The 26,222-nt window shown below is 57.4% G+C and overlaps 6 protein-coding genes across 6 annotated transcripts; 3 read left to right on the top strand and 3 right to left on the bottom strand.

Annotated features, from left to right (window-relative positions):
• Positions 1 to 2,027: 2,027 nt before the first annotated feature.
• CGCA056_v000954 (uncharacterized protein) lies at positions 2,028 to 3,242 on the top strand (the record flags this gene model as incomplete). Its single annotated transcript, XM_037316215.1, has 1 exon — positions 2,028 to 3,242. One exon carries the CDS (start codon positions 2,028 to 2,030, stop codon positions 3,240 to 3,242), a length of 1,215 nt encoding a protein of 404 aa, XP_037185735.1.
• A 6,316-nt stretch (positions 3,243 to 9,558) lies between these two features.
• On the top strand, positions 9,559 to 10,836 carry CGCA056_v000955 (uncharacterized protein; the record flags this gene model as incomplete). The annotated part of the gene is made up of 1 exon (XM_037316216.1): positions 9,559 to 10,836. The coding sequence occupies one exon, from the start codon at positions 9,559 to 9,561 to the stop codon at positions 10,834 to 10,836; it is 1,278 nt and encodes a 425-aa protein (XP_037185734.1).
• A 538-nt stretch (positions 10,837 to 11,374) lies between these two features.
• On the bottom strand, positions 11,375 to 12,070 carry CGCA056_v000956 (uncharacterized protein; the record flags this gene model as incomplete). The annotated part of the gene is made up of 1 exon (XM_037316217.1): positions 11,375 to 12,070. One exon carries the CDS (start codon positions 12,068 to 12,070, stop codon positions 11,375 to 11,377), a length of 696 nt encoding a protein of 231 aa, XP_037185737.1.
• A 786-nt stretch (positions 12,071 to 12,856) lies between these two features.
• Positions 12,857 to 14,533, top strand: CGCA056_v000957 (Rhomboid protein 1; the record flags this gene model as incomplete). The annotated part of the gene is made up of 1 exon (XM_037316218.1): positions 12,857 to 14,533. The coding sequence occupies one exon, from the start codon at positions 12,857 to 12,859 to the stop codon at positions 14,531 to 14,533; it is 1,677 nt and encodes a 558-aa protein (XP_037185736.1).
• A 2,229-nt stretch (positions 14,534 to 16,762) lies between these two features.
• On the bottom strand, positions 16,763 to 19,786 carry cyt-4 (Mitochondrial protein cyt-4; the record flags this gene model as incomplete). Its single annotated transcript, XM_037316219.1, has 2 exons — positions 16,763 to 19,397; positions 19,449 to 19,786. The coding sequence occupies 2 exons, from the start codon at positions 19,784 to 19,786 to the stop codon at positions 16,763 to 16,765; spliced, it is 2,973 nt and encodes a 990-aa protein (XP_037185739.1).
• A 3,429-nt stretch (positions 19,787 to 23,215) lies between these two features.
• Positions 23,216 to 25,173, bottom strand: CGCA056_v000959 (uncharacterized protein; the record flags this gene model as incomplete). The annotated part of the gene is made up of 2 exons (XM_037316220.1): positions 23,216 to 24,793; positions 25,090 to 25,173. The coding sequence occupies 2 exons, from the start codon at positions 25,171 to 25,173 to the stop codon at positions 23,216 to 23,218; spliced, it is 1,662 nt and encodes a 553-aa protein (XP_037185738.1).
• Positions 25,174 to 26,222: the final 1,049 nt, after the last annotated feature.

Here is a 26,222-nt window from a genome sequence, read left to right on the forward strand (position 1 = left end):
TTGGGTATACTATTGTTACTTTTCTTTTTCAGATGAAGGACGAAGTTATTTCGTCTCAAGTCTGACGGTTTGCGACACGATAGTAGATAGTATCTTGAAAGGGACCGTTGAATCGTTATATAAAACTGGATCCGCTGAGTCAGGCGGAGTTCGACGGATATCGGCGGTGGGTAGTGGTTGACGGAGTTGTCCGGCAGCGATTCTTAAATTCCTAACAGTGAGAGGTTCAAAGCTCTCTAGTTCGTCGTCCCGCAAGGGTTTTCTCGCATCAGTGACGGCGTTGCATAGAGATTCGGTAGGCGACGACCCCTCATTCCTAACACTTCTTAACGTCGATGGTGGGGTTTAGTGGGAATCAGCGTCCTGGAGAGGGCCGCTAAGCCCCTTCAGGCCAGCGCAGGTGAGCGATAAGGGACAGCTGGCCCAGGCACCGCTGTCGCAGCTCTCTTATCGGGGAAATGGGATCTGACATGCGGCAGGTTGCAACTCAAGGTTTCCAACATTGGATGAGGTGCGGGAAGGAAAGCCTCGAGAGCTATGGAAAGGAGCGAATTGGTGTCGCACGCACGTGAGCCTGTCCATGGCTATTTTTACTTTGGACTTAAGTAATAGCTAGGTATGATGTATTGTTTTGTTCTCCCTCTGTTCTTGGGTCATTCTCGCGCGAGGCAAGAGCCGTCCCTCGGCACCGAATTGCCTCCTTCTTCAGCAGGGGAGCTCCCATTTGCGGTAGGCGCCTTCCCGGAGTTATCAAAACGCCGCCTATCTGCTACATCCAATGAGAAGCTCGAGAGTAAGACGATCACGTGTGCGCAGCTACCCAGAGGCCACGTGACCTTTGCGACCTCTGCAGCTTGCAATTACTCCGAAGCCCGTGCTTGGACTAGCGTCCCGGAGGTCCCTTCCACCCGTGGAATTGCGAAGCTGTCACTTTCAAGATGGCCCAGGAAATTACATAACAAGGCCCTGGAGAGATAACCTCATCCTGTCCACTTCTCCAGCTCAAGCTCTGGAGGAACAACAAGCTCGACGATCGGTCAATGCGACTGCCTCAAGGTGAGTGACAATTTTTCTTCGCTTCAATCCAATTGCCTGTTCAGCCTTGCGAATCACCAATTGCCTCCGGTTATTTCTTTTTTTGCTACGCGCAAATTGGTCTGGACACTTCTCTCTTGCCGGTGTCTTCGCCTCCCGCTTCATCTCAGCTCTCCGGCCAGACCAAACACATCCCTGGGGCACCTGCGACCTGCGGCAACGACACCAAACCCGATTCGTAATTCCCACTCTTGGGGATTCGGATGCACACCGGGTACGGTGCAGCAGCGCAGCAAAAGGAGCATCAGCAGCAGCAGCAGCACTTCTGCGGCGGTCGGGTCTTGAATCCGTGACGGGACCCCTTCCCTTGCCCGAGTCCTGGTCTGTCAGAAATCCCCATTGCTGGCACCTTAGTGGACTGCTAGCACCAAACTGGACCACCGGACGACCACACCCATTGGCGCCCATTGGATATTTGCTGAGAAGCCACCTGGTAACTTTTTTTTGCCTGCTCCTTGCTCTTGCCAAGCTACCTGGCATCTGAACACGACATCTTGCCAGTCTTTCAATCGCGTGGTTGAAACACCTCTTTCATCACCCTTTTGCCTCTCTTCCCTTGTTCTACAATTTTCACACCTTCCCGCCCCCATCACTCCTGCACATTATCTGCATCGAGCCATCAATTGTTGCGCCCGATTGCATCCCTCTGTATGTGCCCATCCGCACCTGCCCCAGCTACCCTGGATGAATGCATCTACTCAAAGCTTAACTCAAATCTTGCCCTGATGCTAACTTCACATTGAACAGACATCCTATCCTCTCCGCTTCTCCAACATCCGTGAAGCACGAAGACACGCCTTGTGTTATCTCGGCATAGGTTTCGGTACTGCTCCGATAACCCACCGTCTTCGATCGCACCTTGCGAGCTTAATCCACAAACCCCTTAATATCCATCGCAAAGCGAGTGCCTCGAGCCTCCAATACCAGTCACAATGCCTACCTCCGAGTTCCTCACGACCCAGACTATGGGCGGATACCTGGTGGTTCTTGCTCTGGCTGGAGGTCTGACCTATTACTACATGGCCGAGAAGAACGGCAAGCAGATTGCTCCCAAGGGAGTCAAGCCATACGTCGAGCCGCGCAAGGAGAACAACGCAAAGAAGGCAAGAAAGGCTGCCTTTGCGTCACAAAAGCCTGCAGAGGACAAGGCCTCTTCCACCGCCAACGACTCATCCGCTTGGCTGAGCAACGACCCTGATGAGAAGGTCGACAACAATGACTTTGCCAGAAGAATGGCCGCCGCAAAGGAGGGCAAGAAGTTTGATGGCAAGTCTTCTGGAAACAAGGAGAAGAAGCAAAAGTCCGTCAAGCAGTCCCGCGCTGTCGAGAAGCCCGTTGAGGTCGCCGAGCCGGAGCCCGCTCAGGCCCCTGCCGTCGAGGCTGTTGAGGAGTCTCCCGCCGCTTCCCCCGAGGTGGCGCCCGTCGACGCCAGCGGAGTGAGTGACATGCTCGAGCCCGCCGCCGCCGGCCCCTCCGTCCTCCGCCTGACTGGCACCGAGGAGAAGGCCACCAAGCCCAAGAACCAGAAGGTCCCCGAGAAGGCCGAGACCAAGAAGCAGCGCCAGAACCGCCAAAAGGCCGAGGCCAAGAAGGCTGCTCGCGAGGAGGAGGAGAAGGAGCGCAAGGTCAAGCTCGAGAAGCAGCTCCGCACCGCTCGCATCGCCTCCGGCACCCCCGCCAAGGACGGCTCCCAGTTCATGGCTGCTGCCAACGGCAAGAACTCCTGGACCGCCGGCAGCCCCAACGGCGCCTCCACCAACGGCAGCTCTGCCGCCGTCCAGCCTCTCGACACCTTCGACGCTCCTGCTCAGAACGGCACCTCCGCCGCCGCTGCTCCCGCCCCGGCCTCCGACAACTGGATCTCTTCGCTCCCCTCCGAGGAGGAGCAGATGGAGCAGCTCAAGCAGGAGGATGAGTGGAACACGGTTTCCAAGAAGTCCAAGAAGGCCAAGAAGGAGGTTCAGGCTGCCGAACCCGAGGTCGAGGCCCCCGCCGCCGCCGCCGCCGCTCCCGCCCCGGCCCAGTCTCGCCCCATTGCCCAGGCCGTCCAGAAGCCGGCTGCGTCCAACGGCAAGGCTGCGAAGCCTGCTCCTTCCTACGGCTCCTTCTCCGCCCTGAGCACCCAGGAGGAGGAGTGGGACGTATAAACGGTCACGCACCCTCATTGTTCTCCAGGACATTCCGCTCTAGACGCACGCTCCTACATCATATCCCATCATCGGGCGTCGTCTGACTGTCACTTGTTATTTTAACTGTACAATACTTCTTCCTGGAGTGCGGACCAACGAAAAACTCTCACATGCATCCCCTTTCGACGTCATGGAGGGGCGCCGAACTCGAGTCGATCGCGTCCGCGCAAGGCGGAGGCGCGGCCGGGGAAGGCACGTGGCTTGCCATCGGCCTATCGCGCACACATACAAAAAAGATCTCAGCATCGGTATGAGATCTGGAGTTGGGGGACATTGGCCAGCGGGCTAAGTGATTTGCACATGCTTTTTTTCGATTTCTCTCTCTCTCTATTCGGCTTCGAGACCTGACGTGTGACGAGGCGGGGGATGACAACGACAGATCACGATGTCGATGAAGCCAGGAAGTTGGGTCTCGGGGCGAAAGCGAACAAAATGGAACTTCTCTGAGGGCAAAATTGGTTGAATCACATGGGAAACGGCCATGGCACGCCTGTCGTTGTGTGTTTAGCGCAGATTCCCGCAAGATACTTTCAATAGGTTTTTTTTCACCCGGTCCTGCGTCTCGGGCTATGCATGTCTTTCGTTGTGAACATCACTTTTCCGCTGTGACGACTGGTGGCTCTTTTGATCGTCTCTCCTTCCGGGATCGTGCCGGCTGGACGTAATGAGCTGTGACCCCACGTTCATGCGATGCACACCCAGTCCCGTGACGGCATGCTCTACAGTTTTTACACGGGATATGGCTGCGCTCACCGTGAGTCGATGAGACTGGGGTAAGCTGTCTTGTCTAGCATGTGAGAAGTCCAGGCCAGTTGGCGGAGGGACGGGAGTGGGAGTGAGCTGCCGTGCCGGCGCCTACGTGTGGGGGGCCACGCGCGCGAGATTGACTGACCGCCCCTTCCCGATGGACGATGGTGATGGCCGGAGTCGATCTGCGAGATCTTTGGGGTTGAGACATGCATGACGCCGGGCTGATGCGGGTTGTAGGTTGTGTGGTGTGATGTTGGCGCAGCGGTTATTTGGTTTGGTCAGTTGGACTGGCACTGGCACTGCTCTGCGAGATAGGTGCATGGAGGCTAAGGGAAGTAGTTTGGCAGTAGCGGCTTCACAGGCTGGATTTTTGGTGTTTGTGTCGACCTAGATTGGCGGAGATTGAGCGGAGGACGGGAGGATGGATGGGCGGCTGCGGAGGTTCGGGGACCGGTTGGGCGAGTGGGGACGGGAGGTTGGCGGCGGCCGGTGGTTGTAGTCGGACTTTTGAGATGTGTTTTCAACGGAATTTAGAATGATGGGTTAGTTCGGAACGAGCCAACCAACGAGTGGCCGGGTGCGTGGGATGGAGGTGTGTTGTACAGGAGACGGTGTCGGGGGTGGAGCCGTATGTTGCATACGACGACGACGGGTGCTTGGGGAGGTTTTTTTTGGGCCTTGGGTGAGGGATTTGGACTGCATCCATGGTTGCAGAATGGTATCCAGAGGCAGATTTGGACTGCATCCATGGTTGCAGAATGGTATCCAGAGGCAGATATTCAAGACGAGAAGGGAATTGAGCTTTGGTTGTCCAATGTCTAGTTCGTTTTTACACAGACGACAACTCAATAAACCCTGTGCACAGAAAGTTACGCAGACAGCCTCTGCACTGCATGCAATTTTACCACCCTCCCATCATCATATCCAGCACTTCGCTGACGTTGGAAGTTCCGTGTTCGCTTTGGATATTGTCATGGTGTTTTTCCTCCCAGTTGCTAGTCGCGACGCGGAAGATGGGGGAGGGGGGTCGTCGCAGCATCACGGGCCCCTCCTCTGGAGGAGTAGGGAGGATCTACAGGGTTTCGTTAGATGACGGGATCGTGCTAAGTTTATTTTTACATTGCGTTAGGTTACGAGATTTAGTGAGATCTCTGCTTTTCTCTCGTTCTCTCTCGCTCTCATTTGCATGGTCTTGGCATGCGGGATTACGCGCCGTTTGTTTCCTCTCGCCGTCCGAGGAAAGAAAGGAACGAGGCATTGCTTAGAGTTGGCGAGTGTACGTACGCCTTGCTGCAGTATGTGTAAGTCGTCTCTTGTTTTTTCATGTTGGGAAAAGAAGGTTCATGGGATTCGCGAGAGATGGGCGGGTTTAGTGATGTGGTTCGTTCAGCCGTAAAGGCTATTGAGGAGGCTCACGGAAAGGAAAGTAATCGACTGGTAGGCTGCCGCGGGAAGTGCGTACATTGTGAAGTGAAGTGGTGCCGATGAAGGTTGCGGCGGCAGGCGAGGTTGAGATGGAGAGGAGGGGGGCCGGGTAAAGTGGCTTTGTGTTGGCAGGCATGGCATTGACAGGCGAGCGAGCAAACGAACGACAGTGATGTGGAGGGTGGGGGATAACACGATGTGATGGGATGTGTGTGATGTTATCCTCAATGCGCTTCCTTTCTCTTCTTCTTTTTTCGCTACAAGTTGTCGTTGGTCGAGACAGTAGTGGTTTCTTGAAACCTTCGTCATCGTTCCCCAGGCTGTCGGTGATGGACGTCCCATGACGATTGCACAAGAATGATGTATTCCTCGCTGTGCTCGAGGAACGCATTCTGTAGATGATCGACGTCTAGAAGAAAAAGGATCGACGTTGAATTCCGAGCAATCGACTGGCTAGCGCGAAACGCATTGCGACATTGATCAGCTCTGTAACCTCTTTGAACGGCGTGGGCTAAGGATTGTCTAAAATGGCATGCGTCTTGTCGATATCTCGGCGAATGGGGGATCAACTGGAGGAGGTTGACGGTACGGCGGTACATTGCGCATGGCACGGGTCCTGTTGGTGAGGGAGGGGGATGTGGGAGGGAACCTAAGTGGTGTAGGAGAGGTGTGGAAACGACAGGGCATGAGTATCGATAGGCGTCGATAATATCCCTCCAACGAGGGTCCCCTGTTTGGGCGTTCGATGCGCCCCGAGGTCCCTTCGTTCGCTGTCTGTCAAAAGAGAAGAAAGGCCTGTGCCGACGAACACTGGAAACAAGAATGACAGAGACAGATGCCGGAAATGGTGAGAAGGGAGGAAATGGGGAAAATTAGGTGCTTTGGCGCGCCAAACGCTGAGGCGCACGTCTTGTCTCATATCTCCCATTCCCTTAGCGACCAAGACAAGTCAGGACGCCCCTCAGGCCGACGCTACGCCAGAGACAGGCAGCTCGCGCGGGAAAAGCAGCGAAGGAAAACGTGTGTCAGTGCTAGAAAGGAGGACGTAGAGTGGCCGGCCGCCAGGACGACGCCGCCTCCGCGCGCCCGCGGCGCCGTTCGAGCCGCCATGGGAACGAATGGTCACTGCGGGACGTTCTCGGGGGCGCGGACGGCCGAGAGTGAGACAAGCAACGGTCTGGCTGATAATTCATGGGTGAGTTTTGGGTGGTAACTGGTCCAGGTAGGCGTGTACCGAGCCAAGTTTGGGGTGGAAATTGGGTGCAGAGGAAATTTCATTTGACCTCCTTTTTTTTTTTTTTTTTTTTTTTTTTTTTTGCCCCCCTCTAATCGATATCGCCCGACTCTGACATCAATCTTGGCTTGGATGCACTACCGTCGACTGAAGAATGCCAGCGAGCCACTATCGATTGATTGATGGATTGATCGATGCGAGTGGGCGGAGGGGGACGATAGTCTGTCGACGACGCGAGGAATTCTCGCCCAGCGCCTGTTGAATGCGTAAGGGCGCGACACGGCGTAAATTGGCCGAGTTGCAGATTCATGACTCCGGCAGCAGCACCCAAGGCCTTGGGCGGGGGGAGCACCCTCGCATGGTGTCCTGATCAGTGTCGGGCGGGAATGGGTAAGGGATTGAGGCGATGAGGGTTCGGTAAGAGCGCATGGTATTCAAGGTCGAACGCCGGGCCAAGTCGAGGGGGGGAGGGGGCGTTGTCGGGGGGAGGGAAGTCACTGGTACTTGTCAGTGGCTGTTTCTCTGGAGGACGTCGAGTGGTGGACAGACACACACTCACAGAGTACCTGATGGATGATGGATTGCTTGGCCCATTGGGATCTTCTGAGCCCGAGTCGGACAGCTTTGGCGGGCATATTTTGACGTGCGTGACAACATACATGTCATGGACAGTGAGATGCGCACATCTCCCCGGAGACACGGACAGGTGTTGCGGGGAAATCCCATTCACGCAAACCAAGGAACTGAAGGCATCTTGGCCGGTGCGTTGGCGGAAGATTCGAGGCGGTCGAGGTGGAAACATGTTGGACGTGGAATCGCTGCGCTGCGCTGCAATGCGCGAGGTGCACCAATCCTCGTCCTTCTTGTCCTCGCCCTCGCCCTCGCCCTCGCCCTCGTCCTCGTCCTCCCCGGGAGCACCTCCTCGTCCTGGTTACGGGCGACGGGCTGACGCACTGGACAGGCACAGGGCCCCTGGGCGCTGCTTGGCTGCGTACCTTGCCTTGCTCTTGCTCTTGCTGTGCAGGTACAGCAGGTAGGATGTGTTCCAACATCGGTTGCGTACTACCTGATGCAGTAGACAGGTGGTACTGCCCGACATCCGTAGGTGGAAGGTGAGGCGCCATCACCGCTCCCCCGCGTCGAGAGTGTCGAGCGTCGAGTGCTGCTGTCCAACCTCCTCAAACCCGAAAGAGGCAGATGGCGTATGTTGGAGGTGCAGAGAGATGCATCGTGAGAAAGCAGAAACCCCACACTGCGCCGCTGGCTTTTGCTATTGGCACACGGCGCATGGAGGGCGCCGTATCTGGAAGTTACGGTGCCCTGTCCCCCCAATCCACGATCCTCTCGACGACGGGGGTCAGGGCCCCTCATCGCTTGAATCTGTGGAGGCCCTGGGACCTGGATGGGGGGACGAGGGCCACAGTCGCAATCTCTCGCAGACCGCAGTGATTTCCACTGGAATTTGGGGCCATTGAGCCATGCCATTGGCGACATTCATTGGAACCCATACCATAGCAGGTGCTGGAGTAGTAAAGTACCCGATACTTTCCTCCCTTCCCCCTCCATCCACCCAGCAGCAGCACTACGACCCGTCCACAGGCACTGCTGCGCTGCTGCTGCTGCTGCACCAAGCCCCATCCCTCCATCCGTCCAGTCCCCGTCCGTCCTCCACCCACTCCCCCCCTTCCAGGTTCCTTTCGTTCCAGTGCCAGACCCAGTACGGATACCGTTGATTCGAGCACCGCCAGTGGCAGCACCAGCACCAGCGCCAGTACTAGCGACCAGCACTCCCGACTCCCGTCTCTCATTGCGCAAGCCTCTGCCTCCCTTTTTCGAAACGTCGACGTCTCTGCTTCTACTACCTTACTCTCCAACAATTCGGTCCAATTCGCCTTGCTTTTCACCCTACTCCCGCTATCCTCTTTTCTTTTTGCTTCTTGCCATCCTCAACTGCCTACCTAACCAAGCAGCTGGTCACTGCCAACCCAACAACCCCCATGTGCCAGATCTAACCGTCTCATTGCTCACGCGACGCAAGCCCCCGGCATCACCATCGCCATCATCTGCCTTCTTCCTCAGTCCGTCCGACCACCTGCATACACCCCGTCCATCCCTCGCCCGGCACACCCCGAACGCCGTCTCTGCGCTACGGTCCCGGAACAGACAACTCAACACAATTACACACTCAGCAAACACAACCAAAGAGGCGTCTTACCTTGCAGAGGCACAACTCTCTCTCTCCCTCGAGCCACCAAGCGTCCACCAAGCGTCCCTGACCACACACACCCCTCGAAATAGCCGTCTGGTGCCAACCTTGAAACCCTCCCGTCCGCCAAACCAATCCTCGATACTCCCGGTACCCAGGGGGCCGCACAGGCCGAGCCACTCTTAAAGCAATTGCGCCTCCGTACCGAAACTGTGTCTTGGGCTGCGCGCCGGTGATTCACTTCAATGGCGCTTTAAACTTCTCTGGCGCTGGCACGCGGTCCCTTCCTTCGACCATCACTCAGATCACTCACCTCACCCTACCTGACTACGAGACCACCTACTCACCCACCGAGCACTTGCAACACTGCTCGCCTACCTAACTCACCATAACCTTTAACCTCGACATTACCGCAGACACCTATCCACCTCTGTGGTCCTGGTTCCTGTCACTTCTCCCACCAAAGAGCATAGACATTCTCTCCCCGCGAACCGCCACGAGGCACTACCTTCCTACACACACACACCCCGTCTATAATACCCTCGAAAACCTCCACCACACACGACACTTCAGCATTCGATGTATACGTGCACCCACGGCCGCCGACTACTTTCTGCTCGTTCTCCCCTTGCCGGGGTTACGGCCAATCCGTCGCCATCATGTCGTTACCAGTCGCTATCCAGTCGGCCATTTTCTATTACCTCGCTTGCACGCCATGTAACGAGATGAAGGCGTTTAGGAAGGCGAAGAAGAAGGCAAAGGAGGAAAGAGAGGTAAAGAGACGCATAGAAATGGAGCAGCCGGGACTGTATCGTCATCCCGACCCCTTCCACACCAACCCCTACTGGGCCGAGGAGATGGCCATGGGACCCCACCTGCCCAAGAAGTCGGCAAGCAAAAACGCCAGCCAGAGAGGCCTGCAGAGTGCTGGCCGCGCGAGTACCGCTGCGAGTTTTGGATGTGCGAGCACCGCCGCCGAGAGCACCGGTCCCGTCAGCCCGACAATCAGCCAGGAGCAGGCACGGAAATTGTCTGGCGATGGGTGGAACAGGACGTTATACCAACGCGAAGATGAGGAGCTATGGGGCCACAATCTGTCTGGCATGGGCCACAAGCTCATGGACAACATCGTCGGAGCAGGCAAGACGGCGGGACGCTACGTCGAGGAGAAGCTGGGTCGCGAGAAGGCCATCACGGACGAAGATCGCGAGAACTTCTACACCACGCCGCGGAACCCCCCAGTCAACGACTACCACCCCCCAATTGTCGGAAGCAAGCCTTCTCGTCCCGACGCCCTCAAGTGGATGTTGCAGCCGCCGCCACCAGCCAAGCTCATGGAAGGACGAGTACCCGTCACCAGAACACACAGCACCAGCACTGTCGGCAGCAGAAGAACCATGGCTTCCGAGGAGCCTCCCCTTGACAGGCTCGTCCGCGAGAAGGCGCTCCAGAAGAAGCTGCGACAGGCGGAGAAGCCCCGCCATGACGAGACCCCCTCGGAATCGGAACTAATCGACTCGCTCATCGGGTCAAGATCTAGAAAGTCAACGGTCTCGAGCAAGAACATGTCCAACCGTAGCCGCAGCCTTTCTTTGGAATCCGAAGTATCATCAGACGGCGAACTGGTAGAGAGAAGACGCAGAGCCCGCGCCAGAAGAGTCCCCGCCACGCCGGAGGAGACGTCTTCGGATGAGGACGACTACGTTCAGCACCGCGCTTGGGACTCGCTGGGACACGCGAGCCCTCCCCGACGGCCCAAGCTGGAAACAATCACCAGCTCCCGGTCAAACACCAGACAGGCATTGAAGGCACGGCCAAACGGCACCAGACCTAATGCCACAGCCAAGGACGCCGACATCACACCCAAGGCCTCGACCAACCCGATCGTCCTCAAGTCGGATGAGAACACACCGACTACACCAGCAACCATTTCATAACACGTCCCCAGGGACACAAAAAACTTTCCTTTCCTTGTGGCCCCATTTGCCACTTTTCCACGGGGGGCCATCAACTGCATTATTACAATTTGGGGGGCATAGCGTTCAGGCAAGGGCATCTGCATTACAACGGATTGGATTGGCATCGGCGTTGAGATGTGCGCAAAAGCAGCAAGCAGCATACGGAACATGATTTCTTGATTTTCCCCAAAAGGAGGATTGGCTCTGGGTTGATTTCTTTTTTTCTTGCTCACCAAGGGACGACTACTTTTTATTCAGTCGGATCCGTCATTCATTCTCCTTTCTCACTTTGACACTTGGATGCGCACATAGATGCGATCAAGCTTCCACTTCTTTTTCAGCTTCCCTTTGTTATGGCATGCTAGCAAGCAAAATAGGAACATGAGGGTATTATCTCTTTCCGTGACCTTTTCTCTCTTTTTCCATTTCCGCCAACCTGATGTCTCTCCCAGTCATGATGAACGCCGCCCCATCTTTCAGTAATGACTTGGAAAAAGGTAGGTATCCTCCGCCTCGTCTACAAATGCATGCCGCCATCCTCATCATCATCCTGACCAAGGCCTCTCATCTGTTCCTCCATCGCCCTACGAAGTTCCTCGTCCGTCAGCCGGCCGCCGGTTCCATTCGCTCGCTGCCCCGGCTGGGCATCCAGCTGGATCTCCCCGTTGCGTATCGTGCCCGTCTGGAAAGTGCCGTCCAACCACGCAGGGTGCGCGCTCGGCGCGGCAGCAGCACCCGCGCCGTTTGCAGTCCTCTCCTCCTCGTCCCTCGCAGCAGCCAATCCATTCGTCGCCGTCGTCGTCGTCGCAGCAGTAGCGGTCCCGTTCACACCCGTTCCATTAGTACCTTCCGCCTTGCCCCCCTCGGCGTCGACCTCCTCCTTGCTGCGGAACTCGTTCCAGCTGTGCCCGCGCTCCTCGACCTCTGCGCGGATGATGGCGACGCGCTCCTCCATGCGGGCGATGACGGCCTCGTTCTCGCGGATGGCCTCGACGCAGTCCGGGTCCGGGCGGCCGGCGGCGGCGTCGGTGGCGGCGTCGAGGGTTGTCGCGAGCCCTTCGGCGAAGGGCTTGAGCTGGGCGTTGGAGTACTGCAGGTGCAGGATGGAGTTGCGGATCTCGAGGACCTTGAGGTGCAGGGTGGGCAGGGAGAGGTCTTTGAGGGCGGCGGCGAAGCGGGTGGGCGATATTGGGGCGGTGTCGGCGGCGGACATGTTTGTGTTTGTGGTGTTGATTTTTGCCTTCTTTCTTCTTCTGCTATGGTTGGTGAAGTGAGAGGTGAGAAGTGAAGGTAGGTCGAAATGTCGATGTGGTTTTGGTGGAGGGTGGTGTTTCGTTTGTTACGTTGAGAAGGTGTGACGTAGGTGAGGATAGGCGCGATCGTGCGCTGCTTTGGCGATGGTCGTCGCAGGGTAAGCTTTGGTGTAGGAGTGTAGTGGTGGTGTTGCGTAGGTAACGTAGTGTGACGGACAGCTTCCTGCCAAACCTCGGTGCTGGGTTCTTGCTAAGCAGCAGCAACGGCAGGAGCAGCAGGAACAAGTGTAGGTTGCCAGCTAGGTACGCAAACCGCGGGGTGGAAGGCTCCTGCAGTGGGGGGTTACCAACAGGGGAGGGAGGGAGTGGAGGGTGTAGTGATACAACGCCCCGTCGACATCATCCTTATCGATAACGACCAATCGTACCTTGAGGGCCTGCCGGGTCAGACTAAACTCACACCACGCCGTGGTCCGGAACAGACCGCCGCCGAACCGTTGGTGCGGCCCTGATTCCGTCACTCAAAGAATTTCTGGAGGCGATGACTTCTTCGGTGCGCACTCATCGAACCACGCAACGTTGGAAGCCTCGAGAGGAAGTGGGAGCGTTTGTCCCCATTGAGACGGGAATTACCCCCTGGAACACCTGATTCCCACCGAATCCCGCACTCGGCACCGGCGCATTGAGGAGTGAACAAGCTCCCCAGTGCGCTGCGACGACCGGCCCGAACGGGGCTCCCAGGAGCCATGAATACCTCACTCGTCCTCCCCGCGCGATCCCTCCTCAGCCTCGGCCTGCGCGCAACATGCCGCCGCGCCGCAACCTCCTCCTCACCATTCCGACTCCTCTCGACCTTCTCCGCCCCCCGCGTCACGAGGTCATCATGGTCACCGATCCATCGTAACCTCTGGCCCTCGCCCGCAGCGAGGGCGACGCAACCCCGCTACGCCTCCTCCTCCTCGTCCGCCAAATCCACAATCATCCGCGAATACGAAGACCTCCCCGCAGACTACAGAGACAAGATCGGCCTCCCCTTCCGCGAGAAGGACCTCACCGCGGCCGAGGTCAAGGCCGTCTTCGGCCCCGCGATCAAGCCCAACGCCGCCAACCGCCTCCTCAGAATCCTCCACGGCCGACGCGTCGCCGGAACCCTCGACGACCCGATCTTCACCGTAAACACCGCCTCCTTCCGCCCCGAGCAGCGCGCCGCCGCGCTCGAGTACCTCCGCGACAACGTCCCCGTCGACGAGATCCTCAACGCCGGCCTGCGCGCCGAGGACGAGCTCGCGCAGCTGGAGAAGGAAATCGCCGACCAGGCCGACGGCGACGCTGCCGCCGACACCGACTCGGCCAAAACATCTCTCAGAAACAGCGACAAGGACAACGCTCCCGAGGAGGTCAAACCGGACCCGGTGTACGGCTACAGCGTCATGGACGCCATCCGCGCCAAGAACCAGGCCAAGGCCCGTGAGGAAGAAGCCCGTCTCGCGCGCGAGGCCGCAGAGAAGGGCCTTCCCCCGCCCGTGCCCGGCGGCGCCGTCGCCACGGTCCCCATCAAGCGGCCGCCCATGAGCCCGCGCATGCAAAAGTGGCAGGAGCAGGGCCAACTCACCTCGAACCTCGACGCCCCGCCGGAGCTCACCTTCTTCGAGCGCCTGCTGCCCTCCTACGCCGTCGTCGCGCTGCTCGTCGGCGCCCTCGCCGCCGCCGCCATGGTCTACTCCCCGCCCCACGAGACCGAGCGCCTGTACCCCGAGGTCTCCGCCTCCACGGCGACCGTCGGCTTCCTCATTGGCCTCAACGCCCTCGTCTACGCCGCGTGGCACGTCCCGCCGCTGTGGGGCTTCCTTAACCGCTACTTCATCATGGTGCACGGCATGCCGCGCGCCGTGACGATGCTGACGGCCAACTTCTCGCACGCAACGCTGAGCCATCTCGCGACCAACATGGTCGGCCTGTGGTTCGTCGGCACCGCGCTGCACGACGAGGTCGGCCGCGCGAATTTCCTGGCGATATACATGGCCTCCGGCGCGCTCGGCCTGCTCGGCAGCCTGACCATCTACACGCTGCGGGGTATCCTGACGGTGTCGACGGTCGGCGCGTCGGGCGCGGTGTTCGGCACGGCGACGGCGTACTTTTGGATGCACCGCTTCGACACGTTCAAGATCTTGGGCTTCCCGCCGGACCCGATGAACGGGCCGCAGGGATTGGGATTCCTGGCGGTGCTCCTCGGTGTGCACATCGCCGCGCTGTTCCGGAGGGGTAAGCAGACGGTCGACCTGACGAGCCATTTGTGTGGAATGTTGGCTGGGTTGATTGGCATTGAGCTTGTTACCGGCAGGAAGGAGGTTCCCAAGGCGAGGGAGGATCTCGTGAAAGATGCCCCGCCGAGGGAGGATGGGGATGAGGATGTGAAGGCGTGAAGAGGTGTGTGTGTGATGTTGTAGAGTAGAGTGAGTGGGTGATATGGGGCAGGGGATGATGGATAGATATGTCCAATTGTACTACCATATAGTGTACGCAAATACCACTTTTCAGTTCTCAGCAAATGTCGCTGGCTCTTCAAACTCGATGCTTGTGAGTGTCTTCGAAAGTTCAGTGCGGTGACTGAATCTCCTCTGTCAGGGAAAGGAGGCGGTCTGAGGAGCCGAGTCAAGTTCGTCGTCCCGCACTTCCACCGTCATCTTGTTATATATGAGGAATACGCAAAAGCAAGCCTTGCGATGAGAAGATAGCAATGGTCTCCAAGCCGTCCATTAGACGAAAAGCATATAGGATCTCGTTATGACATGGCCCTGTCCTGGAACAACAGACCTTGCATTTTGAGGTACAACATAAAGAGGTCAACTGGCGTTATATACCCCAGAGATGATGACGAAGTTACTGATGGCCGTAAATCCAAAGAGACAAACTCTTTGCTCTTAGTTCGAACACACAACGACTCAGAAGCCGGCTTCGATCTCTCGGGTTGTTGAACGATAACATCATTGGGCTGACGACGTGTGCTGAGATGCTGTACTTCAAGCTCTTCCACCGTTTTCTACCTAGGCCTTGGATCAACAGTCCGTACGAGACTTGGTATGTGTTTCCGGATGGCTCAGCGCGTCATTCTGCGGTTGTGCCATCACACGAATGGGGAATCAACCCGTCTCTCAGGATTCGACTTAAGAAGACGGTATTTCTACCGCAAATTAACGAGTTCCAATAGATTGCCGCAGCAGGCTCCCTTGAAAGTGACCACTCATCGCCGTCCTCTAGTCGTCACGCTCAAGTCTTCGTTCAGTTCCTTGCCGGAAGGATATAAAATTAACACTGGAACTGACGATAAGATGTTTTCAACCAAATTGATTTCGATTTCTGGGTAGACTTATTGTTTTGAGTGTAACCAGCAACCCGGCCATCCCGCCAGTAAAACAGCAAGTAAGGAAGAGTAATTAGGGCTTCACTTTGTTGGACTCATTGATAGTCCACGTTTGGCTTCTTCTCCGATTAATTCGAAATCAAACACGCAAATACACAGTTGACGAAAAGAACGTCGGGTCTACCACGACTGCAAGCGGAACCACGAGGGAAACCAAATTCTGGCAGGAGAGATTGGCGTCTCAATGAACGGGAGAACAATTTTCAACCTATAGCAACCAAACTCCCGGTTAGAACAAAGTCTCATTTTGCCCGTTCTTTTCAGCACTTGAAACCTCTGTTGCTAAATGGTTCCTCCGTAATTCCACATGGAAACCTGCTCCGTGGGCTGGCTCATCTAGATTTGCGACTTACACATGGGGCTGTAGCGGCTAGGTCTGGGGTGTATTTGTTCAGCTCCGCCATGCTACATGCCTTGCCTAAAGCAAGGAATACCAGGCGTCAGTTGCCGGATGCACGACTTCGCTTCAATGGCGACTTGGGAAGCGGCTGAATGGGGAAGCAGAGGCTTGGTCCGCTAATGTGAGTCACGTCTGCAGGCGCCTTACCGTCTATCATCCTTGCCACTGGGTTATTTGGCGAATGCACACCAACCCGGGCCTTTGCAAAGGCTTTGAACTGTTGAATACAGCCATACTAGCTGATCTGAGGTCTTGGAGGATGTCATCTCGGTTAAGGCAGCAATGAGCAAGTATGTGGATTGCCTGCTTTTTCCTTGGTTCAGGTCTTGAATTGAAGACTATACCGCCTTTTATATCACGCAAGCTCTCGATCCCACTAGCATTCAATATAAAGATACAAGCTCGTTCTCAGCCGTGAGATGTCCGCTGACCAGCAGAGCTCTCCAGCTACCACGTCGTTTGAAGGTATTTCAACCCTTGCGTACTTATTCTCGAAAGCTAGCTCAGAGCCGAGACTGTTGGGTCATTGCAGAATCATGCAGTATCGGTGGGCTGGATAGCCATACGAACCCTTGCCGGGTCTTCCCTCCTTTGCAGTGCTTTGACAAAGGGCCTCAATTCTTTCACTGTTGCTTGATTCAGACAACCTGACACCAGCATTTTACACCCTAGTCTTTAACTTTGGAATCAAGTGGTATAATTGAGTCGTTCCTGAGGCAAGTCCATACCTGCCAGCCGTATCTATCTTGTACACGCATTTTGGGAGTCTATGCTCTAAGCATGATCTTACACGAGGTCATTAACTGCCTCTCATTTACAAACCCTTTCTCATCATACAGCCACACGGGCAGCGACACCCGGCCCCGTCACCCCAGGCTGCTTCTGCGCCGGCGCCGACGCCAACCTCCTCAACGGCTGCACCGAAATCTGCGTCGTCACGACATTAATATCCTTAATCTCCACCTCAATCAGATCATCCACCTTGATCTCCGCCATCTTCGCGAACCCGCTCAGCTGCGCGAGGTCGATCGACGCCGAGAGGTTATAAAAGCTCGCCAGGCGCCCGCGCAGGCCGAACGCGTACAGCCCATCCACGACGAACGTGAACGTCGCGGGGAGCGGCGCCTCGCCGAAGCGCCACGCGCGCAGCAGCGCCTGCGCGATCCACTGCGTCGGGCCGTCCTTGTTGTCGACCTGCTTGATCTGGCGCTGCTGCGCCTGCAGCATCGGCAGCGCGGGGGCGAGGGTGCTCCGCCTCCACGGGAGGAAGTCGGCCTCGGCGCAGTCGGTGCCGGCGAGGGAGGTCTGCGTGGCGCGCTCGCGGGCGAGGGCGGCGTGGATCTGCCAGTGGACGACGAGGTCTGCGTAGCGGCGGAGCGGGCTGGAGGACTTTGCGTAGGCGTCGAGGCCGACGGAGTAGAAGGGCGCCGGGTCGATGGCGAGCTCGGAGGTGCCGACGAGGGCGAAGAGGGCGTGGAGGGTCTCGACGGGGATGGGCTTGCCCTTGAGGGTGAGGGGGTCGAGTTGCGTCCTGCGGAAGGCGGCGAGCGCGGACTTGTTGCGGATGGCTTCGGGCTGGGTGCTGTAGGGGATGGGGATCTTGCGCTCGGCGCAGAAGCGGGCGGCGACCTCGCCGGCGGTGTGCATGAGGCGCTCGACGAGGCGGTCGGCCTCGGTGGTGGCGTGGTCGGAGAAGCGGATGAAGGGGTCGCCGACCCAGATGATGGAGGAGCCGGGGATCTGCGGGTCGCCGTAGGCGGAGGTGGGCGCGAGGGAGACCTCGGGGGAGTTGAAGCGGGCTTGGAAGGGGGGCAGCTGGCCCTTCTTTTCGCGCTGGTGTTTGAGGGCTTTGCAGAGGCGGTTGAGGAGGAGGAGGTTGTCTCTGTCGGTTTGGGAGAGGGCGGAGGCTTTGGTGATTTGTTTTGTTGGTGTGGAGGGGGGCGGCGGGGTTCCGACGGAGAAGGGGGTTGTGGAGGGTTGCTGGGTGAGGAGGCCGGGCAGGACTGCGGCGACTTCGTTTTTGGGGACATGGAGGACGTTTTTGATGATGCCGGGCTCGACCTTGTGGTCGAGGATCTGGCCCTGGTCGTTGACCTTTGCGCTGAAGGTCAGGGTGGGCTGGCCCGGGTCGAGCGAGAACTGCTGCTCGAGATCGCGGGGGAGCATTCTGTTGGGGAACCCAGGGAGGTAGAGACTCGAGGGTGCTTGCTGGAGGCGGCGGGCGACGTCGGAGTGGGGGTCGATGGTCGAGGCCGGGTCGGCGATGTGGACGTGGATCCAGTACACGCCGGGCGCGTCAGTCGATTCGACGGAGAAGCCGTCGTCGACGTCTGTGGTCGACTCGGCGTCCACGCAGAAGACGGTCGTGTCTCCCCAGTCCCGTCTGCTCCCGGCGGCGATGTCCGGCCTGAGTGAGGCATTGACGTCGACGAGGGGCATTTGAATCGGGGTGCCTCTGTGGACTTTCGTATCGGGGAAGCGATACTCGTAGCGTGCCGGAATATCCCACGGCGGGATCCAGCCGATCTCTTGGAGGAAGGTGAAGGCGGTCCAGTGGGCGAGCCACTCGTCTTGTGTGTAGCAGTTTGTCAGGCGCAGGATGGTGGACCCAAGGGTCTCGAGCTGCGACGCCTTGGGCACGATGCGGTGGCACGCCCAGAGCTCCATGAACCGGATGTAGTCCAGGTCCCGGTTGCTCCACATCATGACCTTGTCCGCCTCCGTCTCGCTGGGCCCGATCATGCCGTGCGGCGTCCACTCTCTCCTCTTCCGGCTGGCCTCGATGACGCCGCGCGCCTTGAGGATGAACTGGCCGAGGCTGTTCTGTTTCAAAAGGGTCAGGGACTCGGCGGGCTTCTCGCGCAGCGCCGCGCCTTCGATCAGCTCGCGGACCTGGATCTCCGTCCTGCGCAGGATGCGCGCGTCGGAGTCAGGCCGCACCTCGTAGATGTAGTTGCGCCTGTGCCATCGGAGGTTCAGAGGCCGGAAGCCCCATTCGTCGCGCTGCAAGGCGCAGTGCACGGCGTGTAGGGCGTGCGGGGGGAACTTGTCCTTGACCTTGAGAAATTCGGGCAGCAGCTTCTCAGCGATTTCCTCGAGGCTCAAGTAGTCCGGCTTGTCAGGGAGCGCGAGAAAGCTGCTGGCGTGGTCGAGCTTGTCGTGGGCCTGGTAAAAGGAGACGGAGTTGGCGCGGAAGGTTGTCAGGGCCTCCTGCAGACGGGCAGCGGTCGCGAGAGCGTCTTCGTTTTTGCGGTGGGACAGCACGTTGCGGGGGTTCGAGACTGGCTTCGGGGGGATAATGTCTGTAATGTGGCGGAAGCTGGCGGGGTTGATGAAGTTGGTGAGGGTGAAGAGCGTGGGGATGTTTTGCTCGGGGACGACCTCGCCCGTGCTCATGTAGAAGTATTTCAGGCCGTGGTGATCGCCGAGACAGATGGCCAGGATCGGCAAGCGTCCTGATCCGTACCTGCGTCTTGTTAGCAAAGCCGTTGTGCTATCATGGATCTTGATATCTCACCTCGTCTCCACCAGATCACCGGCTACAAGCGCCGACGTGGACCCTCTCAGGTCCTCCAGCTCATCGCCGTCATAAAGAGCGCGGTTGGCTTGGCTTTTGTTGTCGTTGAAATCGGTGTATTGGCCGTTGATCGCCTCCGTCGAACCCGGAAGCATGTCAGGCCTGGTCAAGTAGTTGGACAGCGGAATGTCTCTGGTCGGTAGATCCGACAAAAGCCGCTTGGCTGGGATGTGGTTTTCGGACTCCCAGGCTCGGAGACGGTCCCTGATATCGGACTGTTCACGAATCCTTTCCATTTCCTCGGCCGAGAGGTCGTGGGATGCGACCCGGGGTCTCATTGCGCCTCCTCCTCGTCCTCCCCTGCCGCGTCCTCTGCCACCCCTTACATTCGTGAAACCTCGATCTTGGCCATGGGACTGAATTTGTTCGTTAGTATATTGATCCTCAATATGAGAGCCTTCACCGGGGCACTCACTCTCGCTGGGCTGACGTGGGTCTCTTGAAGGCTGGACCCGGTTACCACCGAGGAAACCGGCGTCCTGGCCGTGAGACTCTGAAAGCGGCCAGAAGACCGACTCAACCTGGACAACATCTCTGGCAAAATTTTAGCGATGTTGTGAACAAATTGTGATGAGTGGCGGCCCTCACCATGAGTCCTCGGGATCTCAGAGCACCACCATGCGCCAAAATTTCTGGCCGTGACGTTTGGCCACCTGGGACCCACCCGGTTCCACAAGCGCTCTATCACGTGACTGTATTGAAAAGCGTATTGTAATGCAGCGTTATTTGGATCTCTGCCTCTAGGATTCCACCTTTTCTGTCACCATTTGTTAACGGATGAGTTTTAGTAGCTGAGCGCGGTGCGTGGTGTCAAGCACCTGTGGACAAGGATCATGTCAAGTCTCATCAGGACGGAGCGCATAAGAGAGCAAACTTCTCCAGACCAACACACACAAGACACACCCGGTGCACTGTGAACCAGGCTCGAACCGTCACAGATGCACTACAGAGCGAAAACCCTGAGGCGCGGTTATATGGCCAATTGATGTTGAGATGCATCCACAGACTGAGCCCAAGTCGCTTGCAGTCATGGTCCAGCATCTTCTTGATGTAGCCTACAGCTTCTACGCAGCGTTCCTCACTCCCCGCGCCTCACGACCATAGAACCTACGTGTGCTGTGAGACCTGTACCGACAAAGCTGCGGTTTCCCAATAAGGCAGTGGATACAACCCCGGCGCCGGTCCGGCCCCACTCCCGGAAACTCACCCCCGGACGCGGATGATCGTCGTTGCGCCTAGATTCCCGACCTTGACGGTTATGGACGCAAGCCAGAAACAAACCTCTCGTGGCTTCAAGCCACCCAAGTCCGGGCGTCATCATCACCCTTCGGCCCGAACTGCCTCCTCCGACCTGTCTCGGCTCCCACCAGCACCGGGTCTCCACTGCCGCCCCAAGTCTCAGTTCACTACCGAACACTCAAGGTGCCATGTCCGCCGATCCGGTCCGAATCCGTCCCTCCCCCCCAAAAAAGAGGCGCAAACAGTGATCGTCAAATTTCATCATTGACAGACACCAAAGAGCATCCACCGCAATCTTGCCCGGCGCCTGTTCACATGGCCAACACGCCCAAATGACGAACTCCACACTGCCAAAGCTCATGCCACATGGTTCAGTTTCTCGACTGACAAGTTGACAATTGACCATCTGCTGCGACGCCAGAATCAGGCGAGAATCCGTCCATCAAGCTTAATCCCAATCCCCTCCCCACCCGAGGAAATGCAACCGCAAAGTCACCGTCAATACCACCCCAACTCACCAACCTCCCCCGGAAAACCCCCGTTTCACCAACCCAGAATGTTTCGTTCTGCACAAAATCCTTCCCGCGGAGATAAAATAAAGCACTCCGAAACGAAACCTGCCAGGGACCAGGGTTGGGCCAGACTTTACCTAGGCGCACGTGGCATTGTAAGAGAAACCAAGCACCAAGTCTCGGCACGTCCAAGCTCCCCTTCCTCCCCAATACCTCACAAAAAGACTCTGCATCTACACCCGTCCCTGCAAGCAGAAACAAAAACCACACCGCCTCATGACAATGTAATCGCGCTCAAATCATCTGAACATCGGGCGCAGTCAGTCCAAACTCCCCCCAGCGCCGTTTCCCATCACAAAAAAAGAAGCATCCTGCCTTCCTTCTCAAGCGTTCTAGCCACAGGCAGGGAAACCCCTCGACGTCCCCCCCCCCCAAAAGTGCCGGGACACTAAAAAACCTCACGAAACGAAACCAACCCCTAAAATGAACCCGCACCCCAAATTGAACCCCGATAACTAACCCACGGAAGACGACCCTTCCGAACCACGCTCCAAATCATCTCCCCGCCACCCACCCGCCGGGAATGGAAATACCACTACCGAAAAAGAACCATCGTCTGGCTTCCCAATAAAGCCCGTCCATGATGATCTGACCTCGTCCAGAACAAGGCGGGCAGGCTACCTACTCTTTCCCCAAGAAGAAGAAGAAGAAGAAGGCAAACTCCCCCCCGTCCCCGCCCCCTCATTCCGTAGCCGTGACGTGAACCAACACCAAACATGAAAAGCCCAGCCAGCAGCCCCGAGCGCAAGAACCGCAACCAGAAACTAGGTACCGTTAGATTTTACTGCCCGTAACAAGCAACAGATCCAAGGGGTCCATCCCATCCCATCCCAATTCCCATTCCATCACATCCCAATGCCCCCCGTCTCATCATATCACATCACCATTTTACACCTTACTCACATCCTATACCCACAGACCGCCGTTTATCCAGAATATGCCGATGTCATCCTCCCCAGCACAACGGACAGCAGAAGTAGGAGATAATCTGTTTCACACACACAGCACGACGTCCGAGTGGCTTAACGCCGAGGGGGCTATCAACCAGGTTCCTGGGTTCAGCTTCACCCTGTTATTGCCCATGCCAGCACCACCACCCGTGCCGTCGCGCCCAATCCTGCGACGATCCATCGCCCGTCCGACGCCATGATCCTCGCGTTGTAATCTACTTACCGCCCTCGCAGCGCTTGCACACCTACCTACCTACCTGCCTGCCCCCAAAACGCTGACACGCTGCACCTCGAACGATTCTCTCCTGTGACAAGCACGGAATGCAACGCAGCCCAAACCTTCCCACGGACACGTTCACGTCTCCTGCATGTCACATACGAATCAGACACCAAAGAACGTGTCGCGGCGGCACAGGTGGGAGTCAAATTCTTCTTCTGTTTTTTTTTTGTGAGAGGGGGCGGACGCCTGTGAGCGACGCCGTTGACAAATGCTACGCTACAACCCATCTTATCCTTCTCCCCTTTGAGCAATGATCCGCCTCTCTGGACGGGTCCATCACTCTGTGCGTGTGATGAACTGAAAAAGTGACAGGCGGAAACCGCGGCAGTTCCCATTTCCTTACAGTAACTCCCCCCCCCCCCCCCCCCCCCCCCCCCTTATGCATCTCGCTATCACCGTCTTCCAACTCCTGGCTGTGAAGCCCCTCCCGCACACACAAAAATCGCTCTTGAGAGAATATGGGAAACAAAAGGGAGATAATAGACACTATGAAAACAAACATGTATACATATTTGATTTGGGGGTATAGAAAACAGTGCTGCTAGTGTCATTACGTCGAGTCTTGCAATCTCGCTGTTGGAGTCTGACGGGCGTCGTAAAATTTGCGGTTCGAATTAAAGGGCCTGAGCATGGGCTGCAGCAAGTCAAGCATCCCATACCGCAGCGTTATGCTTGTCCACGCCGGACCTTGTTCCAAAAACGCTTCATGACGCCGCGGTCATTGGTCTGAGCGTTCCACTGGTCCATGGCCGCGAACTGACGTTCAATGCTTTCTTTTGACGTCCCATCCCGGGCAAACGCGGGCGCGGCAAAGTCGTCTCGCAATGCGTTCGACTGGGATTTCCTGCCGGGCGCGGGAGGGCAGCATTTTGCCTGCCAGCCGTAGATCTGGTCGTCGTGAGCCCGCAGGTCGGGTCGAGTGAGTGTCATGCGTAACGTCATCTCCCTCGTCTCGGCTGCCGCGTACTCGTTGTTCGACGGCTGAGGGGAATACGCCCTGTCGCCCTTCAATGGCGGTGGCGGCCGGAGGGCGGTAGCATTTTCCAGTGTCTGAGGCGTCTTGGGGGAATCCGAGTCGAGAGAACCATCCTCACTGTATATCGACGACCTATCGTCCGCAAGGAAAGTGCGGAGGTTGTCCGACTCGTCTGCCGGTACTGCCTTTGAGCGTCTGCTCTTGGGGTCCTTGCTGTTCCTTGCCGCCTCTGGAGACATGGCTTCCCTGGACGGGAACCCAAACTCAATGACCTCGTCAAACCTTTGCGGTGATGCAAGATACGCACGAAGCTTTAGACGGGCCTCGGGATCTTGGTAATGTGCGGCCTCGGGGTCAAATGCCGCCACGGTGTCTTGCGGACTATGTTTCGGTGTGATGAGAGACAGGGCGCGGGATCTGCGGCGACCATGGCCCGGGGAAGTGGCTTGGGGGCTGCTCGGGGCGTTGCCAAACATCGGAGAGCCGGGGTTGCTCGTAACGCCTTGCGTTGTGCCAGGCCGGTTCATGTTGAGCGAGGTACGGCCGAAAGGCATCTTGGATATGGACAAGTGCCTGCGAAACGACGGCCTGCGCTGTTTCGGGGCTGGCGCCTCCTCTTGTAGGTTCTGGTGGTAGTCATCAAGGTGGAGGCGCAGATCCAAGTCGTCATCCTCTTCCAGCCAACGGAAGCTGTCGTAGAAAGAATCCCGCTTGTTCTTTGGTGAAGTTGGAGACCTCGGCAGGATCTTCTCCGGCAGCTGCTTCTTCTTCTGTTCCGGCCGAACAGGCTTGGACTTCTTTGGCATCTCCCTCTGGCTCGGCTGGGACTCCATGGTCTGGGGTCGGACCGACAAGGTCGGGCTCCACAGTTCGTCTTGTCCTACGACGCTTGACGCTCTCCTTCGGACCTTGTAGACGGCCTCATCAGCCGGGTCGAGAATGATGTCGTGCCTGCGGTTCAGGCCCGAGGCGAGCTGCTCTTCGGTGATGATGTGCCTCTTTTTGATCTTGTCGGGAAGGCGGACGTAGACAGACGAGGCGCCGGTGGAGGTGACGCGGGACCGGCGAGAGTTGCGTCTCTTGACCCGGTCGGAGACTTGGTCGGAGGCAAGCCTGGCCTGTCGTGCCTTGCGGCGCTGCTTGATGGTCTGGGTCTGCGGGTTGGGGCTGGTCTCCGGGCGGTCCAGGAAGGGGTCGAGGAAGTTTGGTGTTTGAGGGGGAGCCGGTGCGAGGCTGGCGAAGTGAAGTCTTTCGAGGGAGCTAAAGTACTGTGGAGATATTTAGCAGCGATACAAAGGCAGGATGGCGGAATGTAAGTGAGATCAAGAATGGAATTGAATTGAGAAACAACGAGGGCATGCAATGTCTTAATGCAGGAACGAGCGAAGGGGTTGAGCGAGAATGCGGGAGCCGTGGCCATGGTGTTCCTGGCGCGGTACCAATGCCGATGCCACTGGGCCTGAGACTGGGACTGGGACTGGGTGACTGGGTACGGCTTCTCCAACAACTGGGTCTGCCTGCGTGCGCTGCGCCTAACTAAGGTACTCGCGAAGGAAGAGCGTACCGTGTAGGGTATGCCTGTGCTCGTTCGTAGCTGTGATGGTGTCGTGTTGCGTCGTGTTGTGCTGTTGGTGGGCGGGACCTGCATTGCATCTGCTGAGGTGCATGACGGATGGAGCTTTACTAGTATGGAGAGGGAAACGATGCCGCAGTTGAGTTGCAGCAGGAGGAGGAGTAGAAGAAGAAGAAGAAGTAGTTGCAGAAGCGCAGCACTTGCATCACTTGCACACCAGCCGCCGACAAGACATCGAGATCAGCAACGAGGAGCGACAGAAACAGAGCAAGCTCGGAACGAAGCTCGGGGTTGGGGGTAAAAGCCTTGGTCCAGCCATTTGGAGTTTGGGGGTCGGTACTTGAGAGAGAGAGAGAGGCAGAGACAGGAGGAGAAAGAAAGGTACACTGGTACATGACCAACAACTGGAAACACCTCAACTCCCACCTGAGATGGGCCATTATTGAGTGGGCTGAGGTACCGTGGGGAGCAGGCCCTCCCTCCCAGTCCCAAGGCTAGGTAGGTACTGGTAGTGATGATCCATGACTTCACGGAAGACTCCAGCCAGTCAGTCCAGCCCAAAGTGCAGAGGGCCAGCCCACCGACCTGTGTTCAAATTGAGACAGGAGCAACGGCCTTCGGAATAGGCAAGGAGCGGCGGCACCTTCAAGGAGTCAAGCAAGAGCCATATGCCGCCCTGCCCTGGGCCGGACGTGTGGGAAAAGCGTCCGTGGAGCACGTCAAGTCAGGTCAGTGCATCGGCGCCAGTGCCCGCGTCAGTGCAACCTGCGCTGCTGCAGCTCTGCATACGGTATTGATGCAAGGTGCATGACCCAGGCCTACCCAAGTCTGCCTTCAACTCAGAAGAGGGCCAGAAAAGGGCGGCGAACAGACACGATACACGACACCATGGGGGAATAGCCTGCGAGGCCACGCCGCACCAGAGACACCATGCGTGCAATCGGTCTAGCTCCATGCTCCTTTTTAGCCCACGGCACCACTTGGCGGCCCGGGGGGCTCCATGGAATGTGGGAAGAGAAGGGGAATTGGGATGGTCCAACAGAAAGAGAGAGAGAGAGAGAGAGAGAGAGAGAGAGGCCGCTGCAAGACCACCGCCGTACTTGAGCAATCTTTGGTACGGCAAA

Source organism: Colletotrichum aenigma (assembly GCF_013390185.1).
Source record: "Colletotrichum aenigma strain Cg56 chromosome Unknown KSG_Cg56_contig01, whole genome shotgun sequence".
Classification (NCBI taxonomy): domain Eukaryota; kingdom Fungi; phylum Ascomycota; class Sordariomycetes; order Glomerellales; family Glomerellaceae; genus Colletotrichum; species Colletotrichum aenigma.